Here is a 21,005-nt window from a genome sequence, read left to right on the forward strand (position 1 = left end):
ACCCAGGTAACTCCACTGATGTTTAAGGCAACTGCATTTATGTCTGAAACTGCACAGGTGAGCGTTCACAGGATCGTAGTTTAGGTGAACGACCTTATTCTTCCACCTTATTCTTTGAAGATCCTTAAAAGCCTGATATTTACTTCTATTACAGTAAAATCAAAGAGGAAATTGTTAAGAAGCAGGTACAGAATTAAATGCCAGAATATTTGTTTACATTTCATAGTGTGTTTATGAGAGCTAAATGGGAAAAACACTGCTATATTTCATACAGTAAGGCACCGGTTAGTATAAAGGTAAAAATTACTGCAGTTCCTTCTTGAATCCATCTAAGAGCACAGCTGTCTTAACCACACTGTCTTTTTTTTTATTATTTTTTACCTTGCTGCTCATTAGATAACTAGAACAGTAAGTCTACCAGCCCGTGACTACGGATACAGTTACTATAGTAACATTTATAAACACTAATTTCACTAAACATGCAGAACTACAGCCTGCTACTGCAGAGAAACAGCTTACAAAAAGTTACTCTTTCACTGCAAATAGGTAAGTCTTTCTTTTTAACTTGATGACACATTTAAATAATTGCTCTCATTCTAACTTTGTGCAAAGACTTTTTTTAAAAAATAAGAGAAAAAGCTTGACTTAGTCTTAAACTGTTCCAGTGAAGAGTAAAATATTACATAAACAATTTTGGCAAGATGAGGAATAAAAAGATAATTTGCTTGCTGGGACTGTAACTTGTGGCAGCTTCAGCTGATATAATTTGGCCATGACAAGTTACACTATTACAAAAAGACCGAAAAAATTGTGTTTTGACATGTGTGTGCATGTATGTCATTCTCAGTTTCATATATCAACGATATTTTTTTTCTGCTGACTGAATTTACACACAATTACATATTCATTTCCTAATGGTAATGCACGCATAACTGAGCACAACAGAATCACTCTGGTTCTTATTTTTCATCATTAAACATCCACTATGGGGATATTAAATTAGATACAAACTCAAAGCATTGTCTGAAAAACCCTCACTACATTTTTCAGTTTCTTTCCTTCGGGGCACATCAGTGGGTTTGCACAAGGCAAAACAGACTCTGAAGCCAGTGTTTAGCAAGCACTGGTGGGAGCCAAGCGAGCCTGGCTGCCTGCCTCCTGCCTGCGCTGCTCATCCCAAAAACTCAGGTGAGAAGTCCCATGACTTCAGGAAGACTACTTATCTGCATGAAATTAGGCAATCCAGGAGCTGGATGCAACAGGAGCAAGGGCTCTTGTGATTCTCAGATCTCTCAGGCTGCTGATAGCCCGAGGAGGAGCCTGCTCAGCCCATGCTCCCAGGGGACACGTATCTCACCTTTGCTGCTTTTGCCTGAATTCACGTGAACCCCCGGCAGGCTTAAATACAAGAGGGTGCACGTTATTCCAGCAAAGGAGGCATTTGCATTCTTGATGCCAAGTCACAAAAGAGGAAATTAAAATGCAGTTTAGGGTGCGCCTGATGCCTGCTTATTACCTAGTTGTTATTTGAGGCCTATCTTGGTCATGTAAATTAAAGAATGACTCAACTAATAGCAGCCTATTGCTGAATGCTGCCTCTCCTCCCAGCCCACTGCCCAGCTCTGGGAGCCCACCTCTACCCCTCATCCCTCTCTCCCAGTCTGGTCAGAGCAAGTGTGCCCAACTCAGGCCTCTCTCACTCTCCTTTTGTTCAAGATGGGACTGCATTCCTAAGCTCCCACCTGTTTATATTCTTACCATTCAATGCAAATGTGAAAAGCCAGCTCTTGCCCCTCCGGGGAATTTCTCCAATCCTATTGTGTCCTTTCATTAGCACATTCCTCGTGGGTGAAGTGACCTCCCCCTTGGCCACCAGCATTCAGGACTGCTATCAATATTTTATGAATCACTGGAAGCATTAACAGTACAAAACTTTTGTTCATTATGCTGTCTCTAGCATTTGGTAGCTTCCCATGGGGTTTAAATGTGACTTTATTAATGCAGATGGCAGACCTTCCCACTAGGCCTTTGTCTGTTATCAGGAACATCACACCCCGATTACCCAGTTTCTAAAGGAAAAAATAAAAAAAAAAAAAAACAATGGAGAAAATGTCATTGCAACACTCCTGGCTGTTTTTATAACATGAACTTCTTGTTAGTGATGGAGCAGTTTTATATTCACTTCTTACCCAGAGGATGCTTGACTGCAGTCAGTTTTGCTTTACAAAAAAACTGAGTGAGAAAACTGAAGGCTTGGCTCACGCAGCACAGGACATTTACTGCCTTTGCCAGTACAATGTGAAGTGTGTGTGCCAAGTTCGGAAGCTGCTAGTTAAGGTTATTTAGCCATCTGGAGACACCACATAGGCTTACACCGTGTTATTTCATGGTATTGAGAGCTCTAGATTGTTTCATGCAAACATGGAATGTACTGTCTATTTTTCCTTCACCTTTTTTCTACCTCCCCACATCTCTTCTGTTTATTCCATTCTCTAACATATTTTCCTCTTCTTCCTGCTATTTAATATGTGGCAGAGATGCCTGCAATTCTCTGGGACCCTGCTTGATGTACTTTAACGGTTTTTCTTAACCACCCCATCCCTGGCTAGGACAGGTCTGTCGGTGTTGGCAGCCTTACAGACACACCTGGATGACTGGCAGAGGCTCAGCTGGGTAGGAGGGAAGGGGTCTCCTTTCTGCCAGCTGCACCCAAGTAGCCACTGAGCAGCACCCTTGACACCAATTTAGATAATAAAACTCCACATTAAAAACATCCCTTTTATTTCTGTAAGATGCACCTAAGTACATCCAACTATGCAAGCCCACTGCTGCACCTGCCCCATATCTGTGTGGGAGAGCACCACGAAATCGAAGAACTAGGGACAGAACTGCAAGCTCCACGGCTATCTGCTTGTCTAAGCTGCAGAAATTAAACAGGTTAAAAACGTCCATTTAGACCAACTATAAATATGGTCTATAAGGCTGGAAAAGGCAGAGGAACCCCAGGAGTACAGCAGTAACTCTAGATGTGGATTTCCAGGGTAGGGGAGGCAGCATGTCACTGGGAGGAAGGTGCAGGAGGCATGGTTACATTGTCTTCACCTATCTTTCTGCCACAGATTTCTCCTTGTGGATCTCCAAAACCTTATGTCTGCTGTGCCTCTTCTCCCACGCCAAGCCCAACAGGCTTGTCATCCCCACTCAACGCTTCACAGCCTCTCTGACCCACACAGCCACTCAGTGGGTTATGAACTGCCACTTCTGCTCCACCAAGACAGGCCCAGCTACAGGGACCAAGCGCAAAATATCGAGTATAGGAAGAGCTATTTTTGCCATTATTTTGCTACTCTCATTTCCCACTTCCAGATGCTTCCTCCCACCTGAGGAGCTGCACCTCTGCCCAAGCAGTGTCACAAATTATAACACTCACCTAAGAAGATCTAATCATGGGTACCATTTCCATTTTATATGACACAAAACTGGTGGGCCTGGAATCCCAAGATTCCAGTTTTGGGCAACAATTAAGAAGATAAGTAAGGAGACTAATTATTTTATTTCATAATTATTTTAATTATTATTCACTTCCTTCTTTCCTGTGTATTATCAAGCCTAGAGGTGGGAGTGTTCCCAAGTCCCAAAGGCAGGCTCTGCCCCCAGCATGCTCCCGTAACTCACCGGGTTTTATCTTTATCTCTTTCCACACCTTTCATAACAAGACTTCCTTGAAGCTGTATCATCACTTCTGGGGATACAGTAAGTAGGCTACTACGCACACCTGAGTTGACTCACTTGGGAGAAGATGTCTTGTTCTTTCTGCATCATTCCCTCTGCAGCTGGTTTTGGAGAATGGGAGGGCCAGCTCTGCTAAATCTGGTGAGAGGAGTAGGGCATGGCTTCTGGGTTAGCAAATGTGTTAGCCTTTTTGGGTGAAGAGTTTTTCAGAGGTCTCACATGAGTTTAAGAAAGGCTGTATAAGGGTTTTCACATAAGATATTGTCACTTTGCTGCTTTGTGACCATGTAAAACCGGGACCGGTACAACAGCCCATGCACAGGTGACAGTGCTTACCCTGCCCTGGCTTGGCTTGTGCCACAGGGCATGCACTGCACAGCACTGTCAGGCTGCACTACCGCAAATGCTAAAGCCCCACTGGCCACTCATGGTGGGTCCTTGGCAGGAGTCAGTCACAGCAATGCCAAGAGTCCCATTGCTGTTTCTGGGTGCCGAGAGGGGAGCACTGGCTGAGGCATGAGCAGAGGAAAGGCTTGAGCAGAAAGAAGTAAAGCAAGGAAGAAGGAAAAGAGAGGCAAGAAAGCCAGTGCTCATTCAGCAAGAATTTGCAGCAGTGAGGCCTGCTTATACATATTAGCTGATAATAGTGTGATGAGAAGCTCAGGGAGACTGTGACCTCGATTTTACATAACAGAGCCATTCTCTGCCTCCTCCTGTCACCCGGAGGCAGACAGCCATCTTCCCTTCAGCATCAATAATAGTCACCATTTTCTAAGACCACAAGTATGTAGCAAATGATAATAATAAAACCCCAGCTCTCATGGAGGAAGGAGTTCAGGACTAGGGATTGTGTAAGCTAAGTGCTGACTGTGACAAAGGTAAGTGAGGAAGAAGCATGCTCTGGGTGGAGACAGGAACGATGTGTCAGAGGGAGATGACTGCATATGGGACTCTCCTGTTTGGATACAATCAGATCCTAAGTCCTCAAATATCAATTAGTGACATCATCAGTAATTAAAAAATGAGACTGTAGCGCCAAACTGCAGAAACAGAAAATAATGTCACTTTACTATATGAGCATCAAGCAACTCTAAGCGCCACAAAGAGGGCTGGCAGAAATACAAGGTTTACCAGGTATCCTCTACGATCCAAGTCCTTTGCCTGCAATCTTGTGCTCTGCCTCAGTCCTGCCCCTTTCACAAGACAAGGCAGCATACAGCAGAGGTGAAGCAACCTCCTTTTCCCAGTGGCAGGAGTAAGCGCTGACCAAGAGGCTCTTTGTTGCGACACAAACAGTAAACAGGATTTTTGCCCCGCCCCTGAAAACACATACAATCTCAAACTGTGGTTCGCTCCCCATCCTTCTACATGTTCTATTTTTTTTTTATCTGCTTCTATTTTCAGCTCAGAACGTTAAACAGTGCCCGATTTTGGCTCCCTAAATAGGCACAGAGAAACTGCAGTGAGCTAGAAAGCTGAATTTTATCTTCTGCTTTCTGAAGCTGAGAGTGCTTTAGCTTTGTGTGTTTCGTTGTCAGTATCTCACTTTACCTGACAGCAAAAAAACTTGTGAATCTGTATCTGTTCCTGATGAGGGAAATACAAGAAAATTAAGAAATGCGGACTCAATTTTTTTTACCTCACAGAAGAGCAAAGGAAATGTTTCATGCTTCATTTTTACAAGGTTTTCAGCTATTAACATAAGTAATGTATGTATACTATAAAAAATGAACATCAGAGCTGCCCTTTTAATAATTATAAGCAAAATGATTGCAGTTGAAGAGCTGTAGCATATCTTCTTGTTCTACATGAATTATATACATTATCATGGTTATTTACACACTGTAATAAAGTGGGATTGTTTTGGTGCTCTGAAATTGTGATTTATTGGCAGTTACACCCACTTACAGAGATATAAACATCTATATGCTTGTTACAAATTATGTTTACTGAAGTCAAACTAACATTCTATTGAAAGTTTTAAATTTTCTGTCTCTAATCCAAGGGGCTTTTATAGATGCTAAATGTAAAATGGGTTCATATTTAAAAGGCTGACAAAAAGCAGCTTATGAGATTTTCTGTATGTATTAGTTCTAAATTTTTTACACCTGAATGCATCATCACAATGACAGCAGTGAAGAGGCTTGTGCAATCTCCTAGTCTCAAACTCAAACCATGCAAAAAAAAGGAAAAGGGATCTGTAAAAGCATTATCTTTTACTCCTATTTAAACCACATACCTCCTTAAGTTCCCCTGCTAAAAGAGGCTAATGCTTAGCTCTTGTGGAGAAATAGACTTGCCCATAAACTGGTCCTACAGCAGATTGAGGGCTGTATCATAGAATAATTTAGGTTGAAAAAGATCTTTAAGATCATCGAGTCCAACCCTTAACCTAGCACTTCCAACTCCACCACCAAACCATGTCCCTAAGCGCCACATCTACACACCTTTTAAATACCTCTACGGATGGTGACTCCAGTGCTTCCCTGGGCAGCCTGTTCCAAAGCTTGACAACCCTTTCTGTGAAGAAACTTTCCCTGGAACAACTTGAGGCCATTATCCTCCACTACCATGCCTGGAAAGTGATGAATAGATACAGAAAAGCTGATAAGGAACTGCTTTGTATTTACAGTTTTAACAGTGTGAAGGTGTAGGGTTATGCATTGTATTAGGAGGAAACAACTGAAACCTCACTAGGTACAATAATCTAAATCAAAACTTTTCACTTCTTGAATTTGCTGTATTACTGATTTTTAACAGTTATTAGATACAATTTTTATAAAGTCTCACATGGGTTTCTCCTTGACCATGTGTGCCTTAGTACACAATAATGCAATTCAGAGTTTATAAGAGTGAGAACAAGGCTTAGGTAAATGTAGTGCTACCTCATATTAAAATATTGAAATATGAATATGAAAACTTAACACTTTCAACTCCTTTATAGAATGACACAGGAGGAAAAATCTCAGAACAAACAAAATCCACCTGATTTTGAACTTTCCGGAGATGAGGAAGATCACCTGGAGAAGGTCACAACAGCACCCAAGAACGATGATTCCAAGCACATTTTTTGCTCTGCATGCCAACAAACAATATATCCGTACCAACTTCTTTATCATAAGAAGACACACAAAGCCCTAAATTTGCTGGGCTTTGACAGCCCTCAAACAAAGACTGACAACAAAACACTTTTGGCTCAGAGACAGAAACTAATTTCAAAATTGACCAAGATTCCTAAGTATTCCGAGGCACACAGGCAGAAGATTGATTATTCATTTGAATTCCTTACGGATAATCACACTCCTACATCATATTGTGATCTTGCTAATATTAACAATCCCAGTACTTTTAAGAAAACAAGTAATGCTTTAATAAAAGCATTATCAATTTGCCAAGATAAAAATTCCACATGGCAGAGAGACATGGAAGACAGATTTATAGTGCTTGACAACTATGGAAACAGGTCAGATACGTGTTTTCTAGGCTTAGTTGATGGCTCTCATGGTGTGACAGCTGCAGAAACAGTTGCAGCAGAGCTTCCACTTTTATTTCTTGACCAGCTTGCTCAAGTGGATTCCTCCTACAAAAAGAGTAAGGATGAACAGCAAATTCTAGATTCTTTTGCCACAGTACTCAAGGCCGATTACAGGGAAAAAGAGAGGATTTTCTCTGATAAACCAGGCAATGACAAGACCGACAAGACCAACGCTTATGAATGGATTCACAAAGCATATGCCAAGTCCTTTTGGAGAATGGATAGACTTTTACAACTGGGAAGGAATGAGGTTTCCAAAGTTCGGTGGACTGGCTGTTCAGTGGTTACCTGTGTGGTAGAAAGAATCCCCAGTGAAGAGATACATGGCACTCAAGAAGAAGAAAATAAACATTATGAAAACAACAGGCATAGTCCACCAGCCAAGACAGCCAAAGGAGTTGCTGGGTTACTGCACATTGCTAATATAGGTATGTTCATTCCCTACTAGGGTGGTTTCTTTTTTTCTCCACCTAATAACAAGAAAAAATAAGCTAATCTAGAGATTTGTTGGCAGAAGATATCAGAAGATAAAAAGCAGCGATTGTTATAACTGGACAATATGAAGGGAACATGATAAATTCTGTTGCAACTGATAACTGGTATCAGACAAGTAAGTATTAAGCTTATTAGATAAGTAGCTTCAATACGGTATTCGAGTTACAGCAGTAAAGTCAATTCAGTAACATGAAAGACACTGTTAGTAACGATTCCAAAATACATGTGACTTCTCTAAGAGTAGTAAGGACTTTTTTTTTTTAATCAAGAGGTTTAAGTTGTCATCATTTTAGGGCAGGTGATCACAAATCCTCTGATTTTAGATCTGATAAAAAGATATTATTTTTATTCATTCATTTCATTGAGAGCGAGTGTCACCACATTTTGGTACCAGCAAAATTGAAAACACAATCTGTCAGGATTACCTGAATTATGAATTGGTTGTCATTTATTGTTATGGAAGATGTATTCAGACCTGTTTCCTTATGAAGTAGAACCCTGCTTTGATTTTCTGTACTGTAGAAAATCAGTTATTGATTACAATCAGAAACAGTAATGCATTCCTAGTACTCCTCTACCCAGCCCTGATGCAGGAAACACTAGACGAAACTCTTGCAGCTCTTCACAAATCGTTGCATCTTCCCACTGGGTGCTTTTTGTTACCAATTAATTTCTCTTGTGTACATAAGACAGCTCTAAGATTACAAGATGCTTGCTCTCCCATAAAAAAGTACTCATGCAGAATTATATAAAAAGAAAAAAGAAAAGCTGTTGGGTGAATAGTTTCAAATGGACTAAATTCTCTAATGCCTTCCAGTCTTTGTCTTTCCTCCTCAGATGAGCATATTCACAGAATCTGTAAATTTATAAGACTTAGTAAAATTTCAGATGAAGAAATATGAAGGAAATAATCAAGAGGGTCAAAGATCAGTAGGAAAAAACATTTCAGAGGCTTCATTTTTTTCAGGAGGCAAAAAAATCTGTTATACTCCACATTTGGAAAAATTGATGCCAAATAACAACATGCAATCCTCTGCCAGTCTAAAGAACACTATAAACCAACTTGAACATGCACTGACACTGAACTATGGTCTGTCCCCACCCCCTTCCTGTTCTCCATTCCCCTGATGCTTGTTGCTGTAGCCATACCTTCTCTATGTCAAACAAGCATTTTTACAGCTACCTTGACTTTACAGGTATCAAAACTGGTAGCTTAGCACTAATTCAAATATTCTTTCAGGAGGTGCAGTCAAACTTTTAATGGAATACAGTATTAACTCACATAAAAGCTGCAATACTGTCAGAGCTAACAGATACACCTGTTTATACCTTCTTGTAATAAAAATTAGTTTCTTCCCTGATAAGCTTGAAAGGTAAGATGAAGGTTAGCAAAGTTGGTGGAGAATTCATCCAACCTAAGTTTTCTGGTTCTAGTTATCTGCCTCTATCCTCCCCTCCCAGATAAGATTTTATGCTGGCTCCAATTAAAGATACTGTAAACTCAAGCTCTGCTACTGAGTTAAGGCTTGAAGTTGACCAGAGATACTTTAAGCCTTTTATGACTAAAGTCCACATTTTGAACCACTGCTAAATTCATTTATTTAATCTAATACACTTAATTTTCCACCAAAAGTATCACATCAAAGGAAACGACATACACAACATCAAGCTTTGTTTTCCCCTCAGTTATGTGTTTTTACAGAAGTACAGACATGCTGCTTCAGCTCCAGGTAAACAACTGAAGGGGATGGTCAGATATGCAGACCAGGAGATGGTGGCCTGAGCCAGCTTTGTCTTCTTGATTTGTCCTACATTGATAGGTCAGCTAGTTTTTGTGGATTCTTTTACCCTTTCTCTGGTTTGCAGAGAATACACTTGTATCCAAAAGTGACAAGATTTTACTCTTTCATGCAAGTTGTTCCACATGGGTTATACTATGGCCTTTGTTAGTTAGGCTTCCAGCTGGTGGTCTTACCCCAAGGGTTCAAACAAGATTTTAAGACAATCTTCTAGCTCTCCAGAGAAGTCAGAGGAAGGAGGGAGAACAAGGAAACACTCACACAGCATAACTTAAGGAGTCTAGATTCTAGAATCAATAGAAAAGGTGCGTCCTTCAGAGAAATCTGCCTTCACAGAGTACACACAGCTGCCCCCTACAACTAGACAATGCTAATACTGCCAAGAAATACAACTACTGTATGTGTGTACTTCAAAACACTTTGCAGAGATCTAGTCTAGCCAGATATTAAAAATACAGCATAAATGCACACGCTGCAGCCAGCTTAGTGCTTAGAAAGCTACCACTCCACTCACGTTCCTTCTGTAAGACACCACTTTCTTCCTAATGCCAATACATGGGAGCAGACCAACAGCCTCCTCCAAGACAAAAAATGGTCTTCTCCCAGCATAGCCATAGCGGATCTCAAACAATACATCACTTTCTTTGAGCTGCACTCCATAACACTGCATAAAAGCCTGACAAGACTAGTCACCTGCAGTGTTCCAATTTCAAATGAACATCTCAGAAGTATTGAGGGAAAGGTAAAGTACCTATTCCTAGTAAAGGAAAAAAGTTAGTCCTCAGCTTCTCATGAAGACTGTGAGAACTCTTGCTCCCCTGGGTCCCTTAACAGAGGAAGAGATTTAAGGTATTATGTTAGTAAAATGTAAATTCTCCATGACATCCAAATTATTTTTAGGTATTAGAAACACTATACTGCTAAAAATAGTCTGAACCTGAAACTTCTTGATAAGATCATTCTGCCACAGTATTTCGAAAGCACACAACCTCCTAGGAAAAAAAAAAAAAAAAGTATTTTGAAAAAATAAAAAAAGCACTCTTGCTTTAAAAACAGTCAAGGTGCAACATTTTTATCAGACTGCACTTTAGGCTGCATGAAATGTCACTTAAGACTCCTCATAAGAGTTTAGTTGCAGTCAGAAGAATAAGGTTCTGGAATAGTCTTCTGCTGAATAATGGAAGGGACAAAAACTTACAGAAAGCTCTGCTGTGAAACAGAACCTGTATCATTGATGGATATATTGTTGCCTGCGGCAGTACATAGTTGAACTATGACCTCAATCTTTTTCCCAGTCCTTAGCAGAAGGCTAATTGTGAATTAACAGCAGCATGCTACAATTCAAAATCTTATGTCCTTTCAATTTTAGGTAACGCACACGCAGTCTTATGTAAAAATGGAAAGAGTTACTGCCTCTCAAAAGAACACAGCACTTCTAATGTAAGCGAGAGAAATCGTATACTTCAGAATGGTGGACACATCAGCACAAATGAACCAGATGGATTAGTAGAGGGGTTCCTGAAAACTACAAGAGGTCTTGGACATCATGGAGATCCGGTACTGAAAAGATCTGTTATACCTGTACCTCATACAATATCTGTCCCTATTGATGACACGTGCCAGTTTCTTATTTTAGCTTCTAATGGGCTTTGGGAGGTTTTGGACTACAATCAAGTACATACATTAACTCTAACAACATTCACTGATTATGTGAGAATGCATGAAAGTGTTCAACCAAATGGAACTTCTTCATCTAAGTGTCAGTATTCAATGCCCCTCACTGAAGACAACTTAAATGACTCAAAGGCCATTAATAATCTGCAAGATGGAATACTATATTCCAATAAAGACATTTTTCTCAATGACTCAAAAGGCAATCTGAAACAAAATGAGCCAAAATATTCTGGGAAGAACTATTTACAAAGTGAAAATGGATCTCATATGGATGGCTACAAAAATCAAGCTGATCCAGAACTGTTTCTTTTCAGTAACAATAAAGTAAATACGCAGAATGGAGAGGTAAAACAGTCCAGTTCTAGCATACAAGGTGGCTCTGAAGATCTGAAACAATTTGAGGACAGAAAAGTTTATCTATGTAACAGCTTCCAGCCACAGTCACAGACCACAGAGCAAGAAACAGACACTGACTCTTTCCCTGCAACAGCTCCAAGTCCCGCCCATAAGCAGCGGCAAGAGAATGAAGTGGCAGTAGGGTCTGACGACAGGAAACAGCTCCCAGAAGATACAAAAGCATGCCTATCTAATAATGACTCACGTCCACATCTGGCAGAAAAAATGGACTCCAAGGTATTTTGTGACAAACCTGCAAGTCACGTTGGTGAAGAACTGCTAAAGACTGTATCCCCAGTGGTCTCTAAACCACCATCACTGTTTGAAGAAGATGCAGAAACTTACCCATCCAATTATGGACCACAAACTGCAGGAAGAGGCAGTTTGTGCCTCACCTCTGAGGCACTCTATTACAATGCAGCAAGCTACGTTAGTGAACAACTGGTAAAGACTGCACTAGCTGCAGGTTCAAGAGATAATATTACTGTTTTGATTGTACTTCTAAATGGGTGTGATATGATACCCAATTACATCAACACTTAAAAATTTATCACAGAATAACTGGAGTGCTATGGGGCAAAAAGTACAAGCTTACATTTAGCTGTGTCATGAATTTACTTCTAATCATCTTAAATGCTGAACCACATAGTAAATCAGACATCTTGTCTGGAACTGTGCAAATGCAATAAAACCTTCTGAAACTCAAGAAGAAACAATAATAAAAGAACTTTTTTTTTTTTAAACCACTTTATTCAAACCTGAGCACCTCGATATAAAACTAAACACTGGTGAACTGTCATTTTCCTTGCTATACCCAGATTACTGCAAATTTCAAATCTGCACAAGTTAAGTTTCTGCTATCAGTTCAACATTTAAATAGACTAATTAATCTCTTCTGACACACTTGGTAGATTTCATATAATGAAAATAACTAAAAGAATTAGTGCAATATACCGGACAGATCAAAATAAAATGTACTTTGGAAAACAAAGTTGCAAAGTTCATTACTGAGAGACAGCAGTACTTATGTTACAGATACAGGAGCATCATTTATTACTGTTCTGGCCATAAAGGAAGAACTTGAAACCCCCTTTGATTAGGGGGAAAAAGTTAGATTTAAGTAACTGTACATTCTGTATACCTTTAAGCAACTCTTAAATATTACAGAAAGTATTAAACAAATGTAGACTACAATGCAGAGTACCTATTTACAGTACATTAATATCCAAATTTAAAATTAAGTTGGATGTACATAATTGTTAGTGCACTAATTTTTTTCCTTAGGGGAAAAACAAACTGTAATGGCCAGCAATGATCAAAAAACCAAGAAAGAAGTCACAGACATCGAGTTTGTTGTGGTTTTACTTGAAGAGCTCTTACAGTTTGTAGAGGAAAAAAATCCTAAGTCATAAAGCTGAATTCACTGGTCTGTACCCTCTGAACAGATTAGAAATGAAGTTAAACTTGATTTATCACAAACTCCTTTAGATAAACTAACTGGGTTGATATAATTTACGTGCAGTGTACCAACTAAAACTCCATTTTCCCATAAGCATAGGGTTCTTAAAATTGTTAATGCAAGTATTATTTGTAATTAAATTATTAAACTATGGAATGTATAACTAAACAGTAGATACCTGCAGAAACAACTGGTTGCATCAATACTGTGAATAAGTTTAAGTAATTTTTAGGCCCTGTTCCTAAAAAGGTTTTAAAGCACAATTGAGAATTACGAAAAGTCCCAATTCTATTTATTATAACAGTTAATCAGTATCGAGGCTACAGCAACTGGCCAATCAGGTCCACAGAAAGTAGTTCTTCTACACCCCTAACGGTAAGCGATTTTTAAAACCTTTCAAGTGAAGGAAGTTTATTCCGCTTCCACCTCTCCTCTACTTCTGAAACATTACAGCCAGTGGTGGATACATGCATATTAAAATTTTAGGTCAAAAAACCCTCCGTATCATGAACTTGACTATTATCATAAGTCTCTTCACTGTTGGGAAGCTGTACTGGGCCTGGTTAAGCACTCCAATTCCATGGTTATTAACAGTTAGGAAGCAGAAGAATATTCAGAACAGTTTAAAGCAATTGAAGTTTTAGTTACTACAACATTGACTCTTGGGTGGCTGTGTGGGTTCAGTAAGGTCTACTCCTCTTCCTCTGGCAGAGCTGGCTCCTGCATTCTGTGGTTCATTCTTAGGCAATTTTTTTGCTATAAAATCAACAAGAAATAAAGAGTTAAAACTGAGATTGTACTAAGATTAAATCATCCAAGTACACAAACAGTCGACACCTTATAAGCATATCACTATAATCACTATAAGACCTGATTTGATTCAACGTGTTGCTAATAAAAGAAGACACAACCTTTCAATTATTAACTACCTTATAGTGAAATGCATTAGTAACTTGAGCAGTAAAACATATCCACACAGGTATAGTATGCCAGTAAATGACGGCTCTTGTGGGAATCCACCTAAACAGAACACACTTTAAGATCAGGATGTTAGTGCTAAAAAATACAAATCCAGAAAGATTGAAAAGGCACAAAATAAGACAGAAATGAGTCAAACTACAGCCCAGCTACCTAGCCAGAATAAGTACTTGCATACAATATATAAAATGGCCCTCACAACTAGATCAAACCATGCCCCAAGCTGTCCGTTCTCACTACTTCTTAGGAGTCAATTGAATGTGATGATTTCTTTGTCGTCCCTGTTGTTCCAGGGTACGTCCTTGGTCCCGACATGAAAAATAAGGGTGACAAATGTTACCCCTCTGAGCAGTAGCTCCTCCTATTAATTTTCTGATGGAGAGAAAGCTAAGTTCTATATAGAAGGACTCCTGTGGGGCTGTCTTGCCCATGTTGTCAAGACCCAACCACTATCTCTGTTCTACAGTTCGGTTGTATGTTTTGACTCCAGAGTAATTACTTTGGCCAGCTTCTGAAAAAACAACTTTTGCTAAAAGGAATGAAATGCAAGTACAACAGCCAGAACAACAACAACAGAGTACACATCAAGATGTGTTTCGGTGCTATGTAGTCTCAGGGGGCTAGGCAATCTCATCCACACCCCCTTCCCCACTAAAGGGTGGGGGGCACGATCTCGAGTTCCCTTCCAATTTGGGCTGCTCTGTCACAGAACTCAAGGGTTCGTGTGGTTCTAAGCTGCTGAGACACCACAAAGGGACAAAGTATCAGTAGAAAAATGCCTTCAGAACACTTTCGGTTAAGACTCTATATACATTCTAGAACTGTAATTTAACATGAATCTTTTCGCCTGGAAGTTCTGAACAAGCTCTAATGCAGTCAGTTTACAAGTAGCTGTAGCTTGTATCTCTTAATTCTGTCTATGCTCTCAGTTTTCATTTTCTCCCATTCTGGAAGATCATATTTTCACATGGTCCCAAGAAATGCACCTGTGCTGTGCAAAAGGCCATTCCAAGTTCCATGGAATACTTATATCCTCACCAAGACTTCCTTTCACGGTCCATTGCTGCAGAGATCTCATTCTGATGCACTGACAAAACTGAATTTCACTCATTAATTTTGAAAGAATACTCACATGGACAAGCAACCCAGCAGACAAAATACCCAAGTACTAGTTGGGCACTGTTTTATAAAATTTACTTTGTATACTTCATTAAAACATAGAGTGATAAGAATTATTGTTGATATAAAAAATTATCAACAAAACAACCGGATTTGGGAGATTAATTTTTCCTTTTTTTTTTAAAAACAAAAAACAAAAACAAACCAAAAACCAAACCAAAATGCAAATTGCACCTTTAAGCAAATTAATTTTAAAATTTCACCAGGACAGTGAAACTGAGCATTTCAGTATCATTAATGCAAGCCTATCCTGAGCATTTATAAGAATAACACACCTTCAACTCATACAGTTGTGTTCCTCTCTTTCTCCCCAAGTACTTACAGCTAATATGAAGTGAGTATTTGTTATAAAATTTTGCTATAGTGATAATTTAATTTGCAGCTGCTGGAAGTTTGAACCACACCACAAATTATCTTCTGCTTTATTGGCTTGGAAAGCAGGAGATAAGAGCTCTTCAGAAACATTTAATTTTGATAGCAATTCTGTTTTTCCACAAAAAGAAGTGGGACGGAGATATCACTGTAGTGAAAAATATGCAATAGGCTTAATAAGCCACTACAGGGATTAAGGGTACTACTAAATAGGTCTCCATCCTAAAAATGCATGCTTTTTCTCCACTTACATTTTATTAACCATGAAATAAAATTTCGTGTCTATCAATGGAATTCACAAAATTTCTTAGTAATTTATACTCACTGTTACATGTTAGCATCTTTATAGATATCCCTAAGATTATGTTACGTCTAAAAATATATTAGTAAATTTACTTTCAAATGAACTGTCCTTTACTTATACTTGGACATTGAATTTAAGTGCACATATGTCGCCTTTGACCAAACTTTTGTATTTTTGATTGCTGCATTCATAATTCAAACAAAATTTTAACACCAGAAAGTATTTAGCAAATATTTTGTTAAGACTGAAACGAAACTTGACTTTTTTTCCTAACCAAGTCCATTATCGCCCTCCCATTTTGAAATGTTTCCAGCTTCAATTACCACTGCCTCATAAAAGGTACATTATTCTAGGTTTTTAATCTACCCAAGGCAGTGTGGAATCTGCTGCAAACAACACACCATCAAAAGGCACACATTTATATACTTTCACTTACATTCTTACACTAATTTGATTAAGAAGTGCCAAGTACACCTCACTATTAAGAAAAGCTATATAAAGCTTTGTGGTTACCTATGGGAAAAGTGGATAAAGCCAGCATAAAAGCTTAATTTTGCTTAAACTTGAAGCCATTCAAGTTTTCATTATGGAATCAAAACAGGTGCACACAACTTGCTGACAGAATTCAAAACTAACCTAGTTTAGCTATTCCAATGTTCTGGTGCTTGACAGAAGACCTGTGCAACTGTGCTTTAAGTAAATTTATCTGACTTCTGAAAAACAAAAAGGATACAGAAGGACCTGAGGAAACTTCAGAAATAATTTAGGTGAAAACCAAAAATCTTCGCTTCATGAGATTTTGATGGTATGAATTTCATTAAAAAACTCCCTTAACTTCTCAGTTTGTTCATAAACTCACCAATTGCCATGAATATTTCATTTACGTTCATAGATGTTTTGGCAGACGTCTCCATGAACAATAAGCTGTTATCATCTGCATAAGCCTGTGCTTCCTGGAAGTTAAAATAAGAATGTATTACTTCATTTATAAAATTAATCATCATACCATCATTACACATTGTACTTTTATTGCTACTAAGGAATAATTTCTATACTACCTTGTTTAAATACTCATGTGACAATGTGTTATTCATCGGCTATGAAGAAACTATGATTCCAATTCCAAACAGTTAAACATTTAGAAATGCAATCTTAAAAATTCTTACTCATCTTAAAAATATCCAGATGGAAAATTCTCAGGCAAAACTAAACCATAAATAAAAATATCTATTAAAAATACAAGCTTGATCTAGCTGTGACAACAAGGGAAAAAAAAAAGCTCCAGAAAGTGTCATCAAGTGTCAGAAAGTTTATTATTACCCTGTTAAGAAGGCAGTTTGTGAAATAGTTTGAAACTTCCAACCACTGGACAGACTGATCAGAACAGTTTCATTAGCCTGACAGAAATTCACAATTATGAAACAAATAAGCAATACTGAATATCTTGCCATGTTATCTTCCTTTTCAGTCTAAAAAAAGTGTTTAGAAAAAGCTTTCTATTCCTGCCACTTCCTGTTGGCTAATTCAGCTGAGAATACCCAGCATCTTACGATTATGTAACTGTCTTTGCGTTCAACAGGAAACCTGCAAAGTGCCAAACTACAGAATACCTATGACGAAAAAAATCTACAGCATTATACAGTCAAGCGACATCTCCTAAGAACTATGTAATTATATCTGAAATAAGACATTAACAAATATCTAGAAGTCTAAAGAGTGCTTTGCGGTGAGAAACAATGGTCAAACCTGTAAGGAGCCCATAAATCCACATTAACAAAAAATCCCAGAAAAATATTAAGATTTAATTACAGAAGTAGAACTATCTTTACTGGGTTTTGTACAGTTACAATTTGATTAATTTTTTTTTTTACTGCATACACATATGAATTTTTTGTTAAATACCACAATTTCCCACAAAACACAGAAGTCTCCTGTCACACAGCTTTACGCTATGATTGACATGGAAGTATAAAATTAAAAAGCAGTTGCTGAATTCTGGCAGAAAAATACCTAAAACACTGCTAATTTTCATAGTTCAACTCCTATAGTTAAAAAAGAATTCATTACTACACACAGTGGTATATCACACAGAGACATCAAATGCAGATTAAAATGCTAAGAGAATTAATGACTAATAAATATGGTCATAATTCAAATTTAATTAATCATGAATGGACTAGAACCATCTGCAGTAAGTTTTATTTGGTTTGGGAGCTATTTCTGATGACTTGGTTAAACTTTTTAGAACATAAAATACAGCAGTAAGAGCACAGATATATCCACTAAACAAAAAAAAAAATGCCACGGAAAGCACAATTCAAACTTGAACACTACCTCAACAGTATAGCCTATGCAAGTTAAGCACATCAATCAGCTTTGTATCATAACCACATTTCTCCTGCTGAGAAGTCACAGAGAATGGTTTACACTGAGAATTACTGCTATCTCATCCATTCAAACTCTAGTTATTGGTAATTTTGAGTAGAAGACAGGAAAAGGTCACATCAAAGAACAGAAATTCAATTAGCCTTAACAAATATGCAAACAAAGTAGTTATCCCTCCAAGTCCAACTTAATTATCCAAAAAAGTTTATTGCTACATACCACTTACATAGAAACACGTTTCAGTAGCATGCATAATTTATTTAGTCTCAGCTGATGTTTATGTTTATATTTAAGAGTATGACTTGCAGGTCCGACACAAAAAAACCCTGAGACTAACCCTATAGCTTGGGAACCAAGAGCAAGAGGGGAAGAGACAAAGAAATGGCTATAGAACATGTTCTAACCTGTCACAGTAAGACAAGGCTCAACTTGATCATTCCACTCAGCACGAGCGGACACGTTTTCAAATATAGACATTTTCTTACCCTCAGTTGGAAAACGTCGATGTGCAAGAGTGAACAGGCAAGTCAACATCAAGTTTCCTGTGAAACTGAAGAAATCCACAATGGAAACTTTTCAATTATTGACTGAGGCTTACAGTGAAGAGATCCCAAAAGATCAAGGCCATGCTCAAAGAAGCCTACTTTTTGTTGATAGAATATGTGAACGCAAAACCAATGTAGATCTTAGACAGCCTTTCAAAAATCATCTGTGGAATTGCTTTGAAAGCTTATAGCACCAAATGCAGCTGTGTGTCAACTCAGACTAGAACTATTTTGAAAGTGATTGTACCTGATTTTTTTTAATTTGTTAAATAAAGAGAGTTACGGGCACATTGTCTTTTTTTTGTGTTGGACCTTGTATAACAACTAGCTAGGCTTTGCATATAAGTTCCTCCTAGGTTTATTTACTTTGTATTCCAAAAGAATGCCACTTCTAATAAACAGAAGTAATGTACATACCTGGAAATCCACAGCTCTTTTGTTCGCTAGATCAGCTTTGTTTCCTGCTAAAGCTATTACAATGTTAGGACTTGCTTGTCGTTGAAGTTCTTTGACCCAATTTTTTGCTCTGGCAAAGGACTCCTGTTAATGATTGCAAAATGATGCAACTGAATTTTATCATCCTTTTGTACTCAGCTATTATCCCAATCTCTGCTATCTATACTTCAAGCAAAAGCCAATGCAAGGTTGCTACCTTTGTCCAAATTGACACTTTGTCAATTGAGATTTTGAAACTAAACAGAGCTTTTAAAATGAAACATTACTACCTTAGTTCTCAAATATGCTTAGCTGGGTTAATGCCGAAAACATAAGTAAAGATAGGAAGATGTTTATGTAGACAGAGCAAGGAAAGAAGTGGTTGAGAGAGTGGGAATTTTGATTTCTTCTGTAGAAGATTCAAGTTTAAGAACAGCTATACAAAAAGTGTCTCAAAACTGTTCATTTGGGTACAAAGTACCATTATATTCACTAAGGTGGAGGGTTTATGTGTTTTTTTCAGGCTTTTGGATTTTAAACCTCATTTTACCAAAAGAAAAAAAAAAAGTGAAGCTTATCTGATTTAAGTTCAAATAAAAAGAAATTAAATACCTTTAAGTTTTGGTTTCAAGAGCATGCCAATCCTTACCCGTAACTTGCAATAATACACTATCAGAAATAAACTGGCACCATCAATGTGGTGAGATTAACAGCTAAATTCTGGTAAACTGATTTAAAGGTGAGTTTGAAACAGTTCTACAACGTAATTTCCTTTCTCTCTCTTTTAAAATCCCATAGAAACGATCTTTTGGCAAGAGGTTTACACACATATTTTAATATTACATAGTCCCAATTACAAAAAGAGCAGCCTTATCCAGTGAAAGATGTCCTAGACCATGGCAGAGGAGGCTGTACTAGAAGACCTTTGAAGATCCTTTCCAATCTCAACCATTCTATGATTCTATGAAATGATTAATTGATTCACACCAGACAGTGAGAAAAAAATAAAGAAACATAATGCAAAACCGCGAGCTTCCAAATCACCCTTGCACCTCCTTAGTATAGTACTTACCTCGTTTGTAATGTCGTATACCACTATAGCTGCTTGTGCTCCTCTGTAATACATAGGTGCTAAACTGTGGTACCGTTCTTGCCCAGCTGTATCCCAAATTTCAAATTTTACTGTTGTATCGTCGAGACATACAGTCTGGGTTAAAAAAGCAGCTACAAAAAAGACAGAGGTGCTGAAACCAGAGGTCTGCTTATATCTCTACATTAATATAAAATTATGTAGACAGAGATGCAAATATGATTTCCTTAAAACAATACAAGCCTATTATTAAAATATGGCAGGTTTGAAGCAACCATTATCTGATAGACTCTGATCAACACAGAATAGTTATTTAAATAACCAGTCTTTCCTCAAGTTAAAGACAGAAGAAAGTAATAACAGGAAAGAATTCCCATTACATTTTTTATAACAGTGAATCTGACTAAGCACAGGTCTTCTCAAGTCTTCTAGACACATTTCATCCTGCTTCAACACTGTCGAGTACCAGTAACAGCATCCCACCAGGATAAAATCAAACAGTTCAGATATTTACAGTTCTACACATTTACATTACTCGAATACTATCTTAAAACCTTGATTTTCAGCTCCTGACAACTCCACATTAGTTAAAGGGTATGAAAAAGAATCACTTTGCAAACATTCTCG

The 21,005-nt window shown here is 38.0% G+C and overlaps 2 protein-coding genes across 5 annotated transcripts in view; one reads left to right on the top strand and one right to left on the bottom strand.

Annotated features, from left to right (window-relative positions):
• On the top strand, positions 1-12,969 carry PP2D1 (protein phosphatase 2C like domain containing 1). Its single transcript, XM_009570350.2, is given in 4 exon segments — positions 1-522; positions 525-546; positions 6,677-7,695; positions 10,931-12,969. Coding segments are annotated over 4 exon segments (2,328 nt in total). The 5' UTR covers positions 1-479; the 3' UTR covers positions 12,175-12,969.
• Positions 12,583-21,005, bottom strand: part of RAB5A (RAB5A, member RAS oncogene family) — a 17,993-nt gene continuing 9,570 nt past the window's right edge. For 3 of the 4 annotated variants that reach the window (XM_054058793.1, XM_054058792.1, XM_054058794.1), the window contains exons 3-6: positions 20,361-20,512; positions 19,271-19,393; positions 16,783-16,876; positions 12,583-13,846 (exon numbers count right to left, since the gene is read on the bottom strand). In XM_054058793.1, coding sequence (XP_053914768.1) covers positions 13,731-13,846; positions 16,783-16,876; positions 19,271-19,393; positions 20,361-20,512 — 485 coding nt within the window. In that variant the 3' untranslated portion in view covers positions 12,583-13,730. Of the gene's footprint in view, positions 13,847-16,559; positions 16,637-16,782; positions 16,877-19,270; positions 19,394-20,360; positions 20,513-21,005 lie in introns of all 4 variants that reach the window. The other variant, XR_008448530.1, reaches the window with a different exon arrangement.

The sequence above is a fragment of the Cuculus canorus genome, chromosome 2 (assembly GCF_017976375.1).
Source record: "Cuculus canorus isolate bCucCan1 chromosome 2, bCucCan1.pri, whole genome shotgun sequence".
NCBI classification, from domain to species: Eukaryota; Metazoa; Chordata; class Aves; order Cuculiformes; family Cuculidae; genus Cuculus; species Cuculus canorus.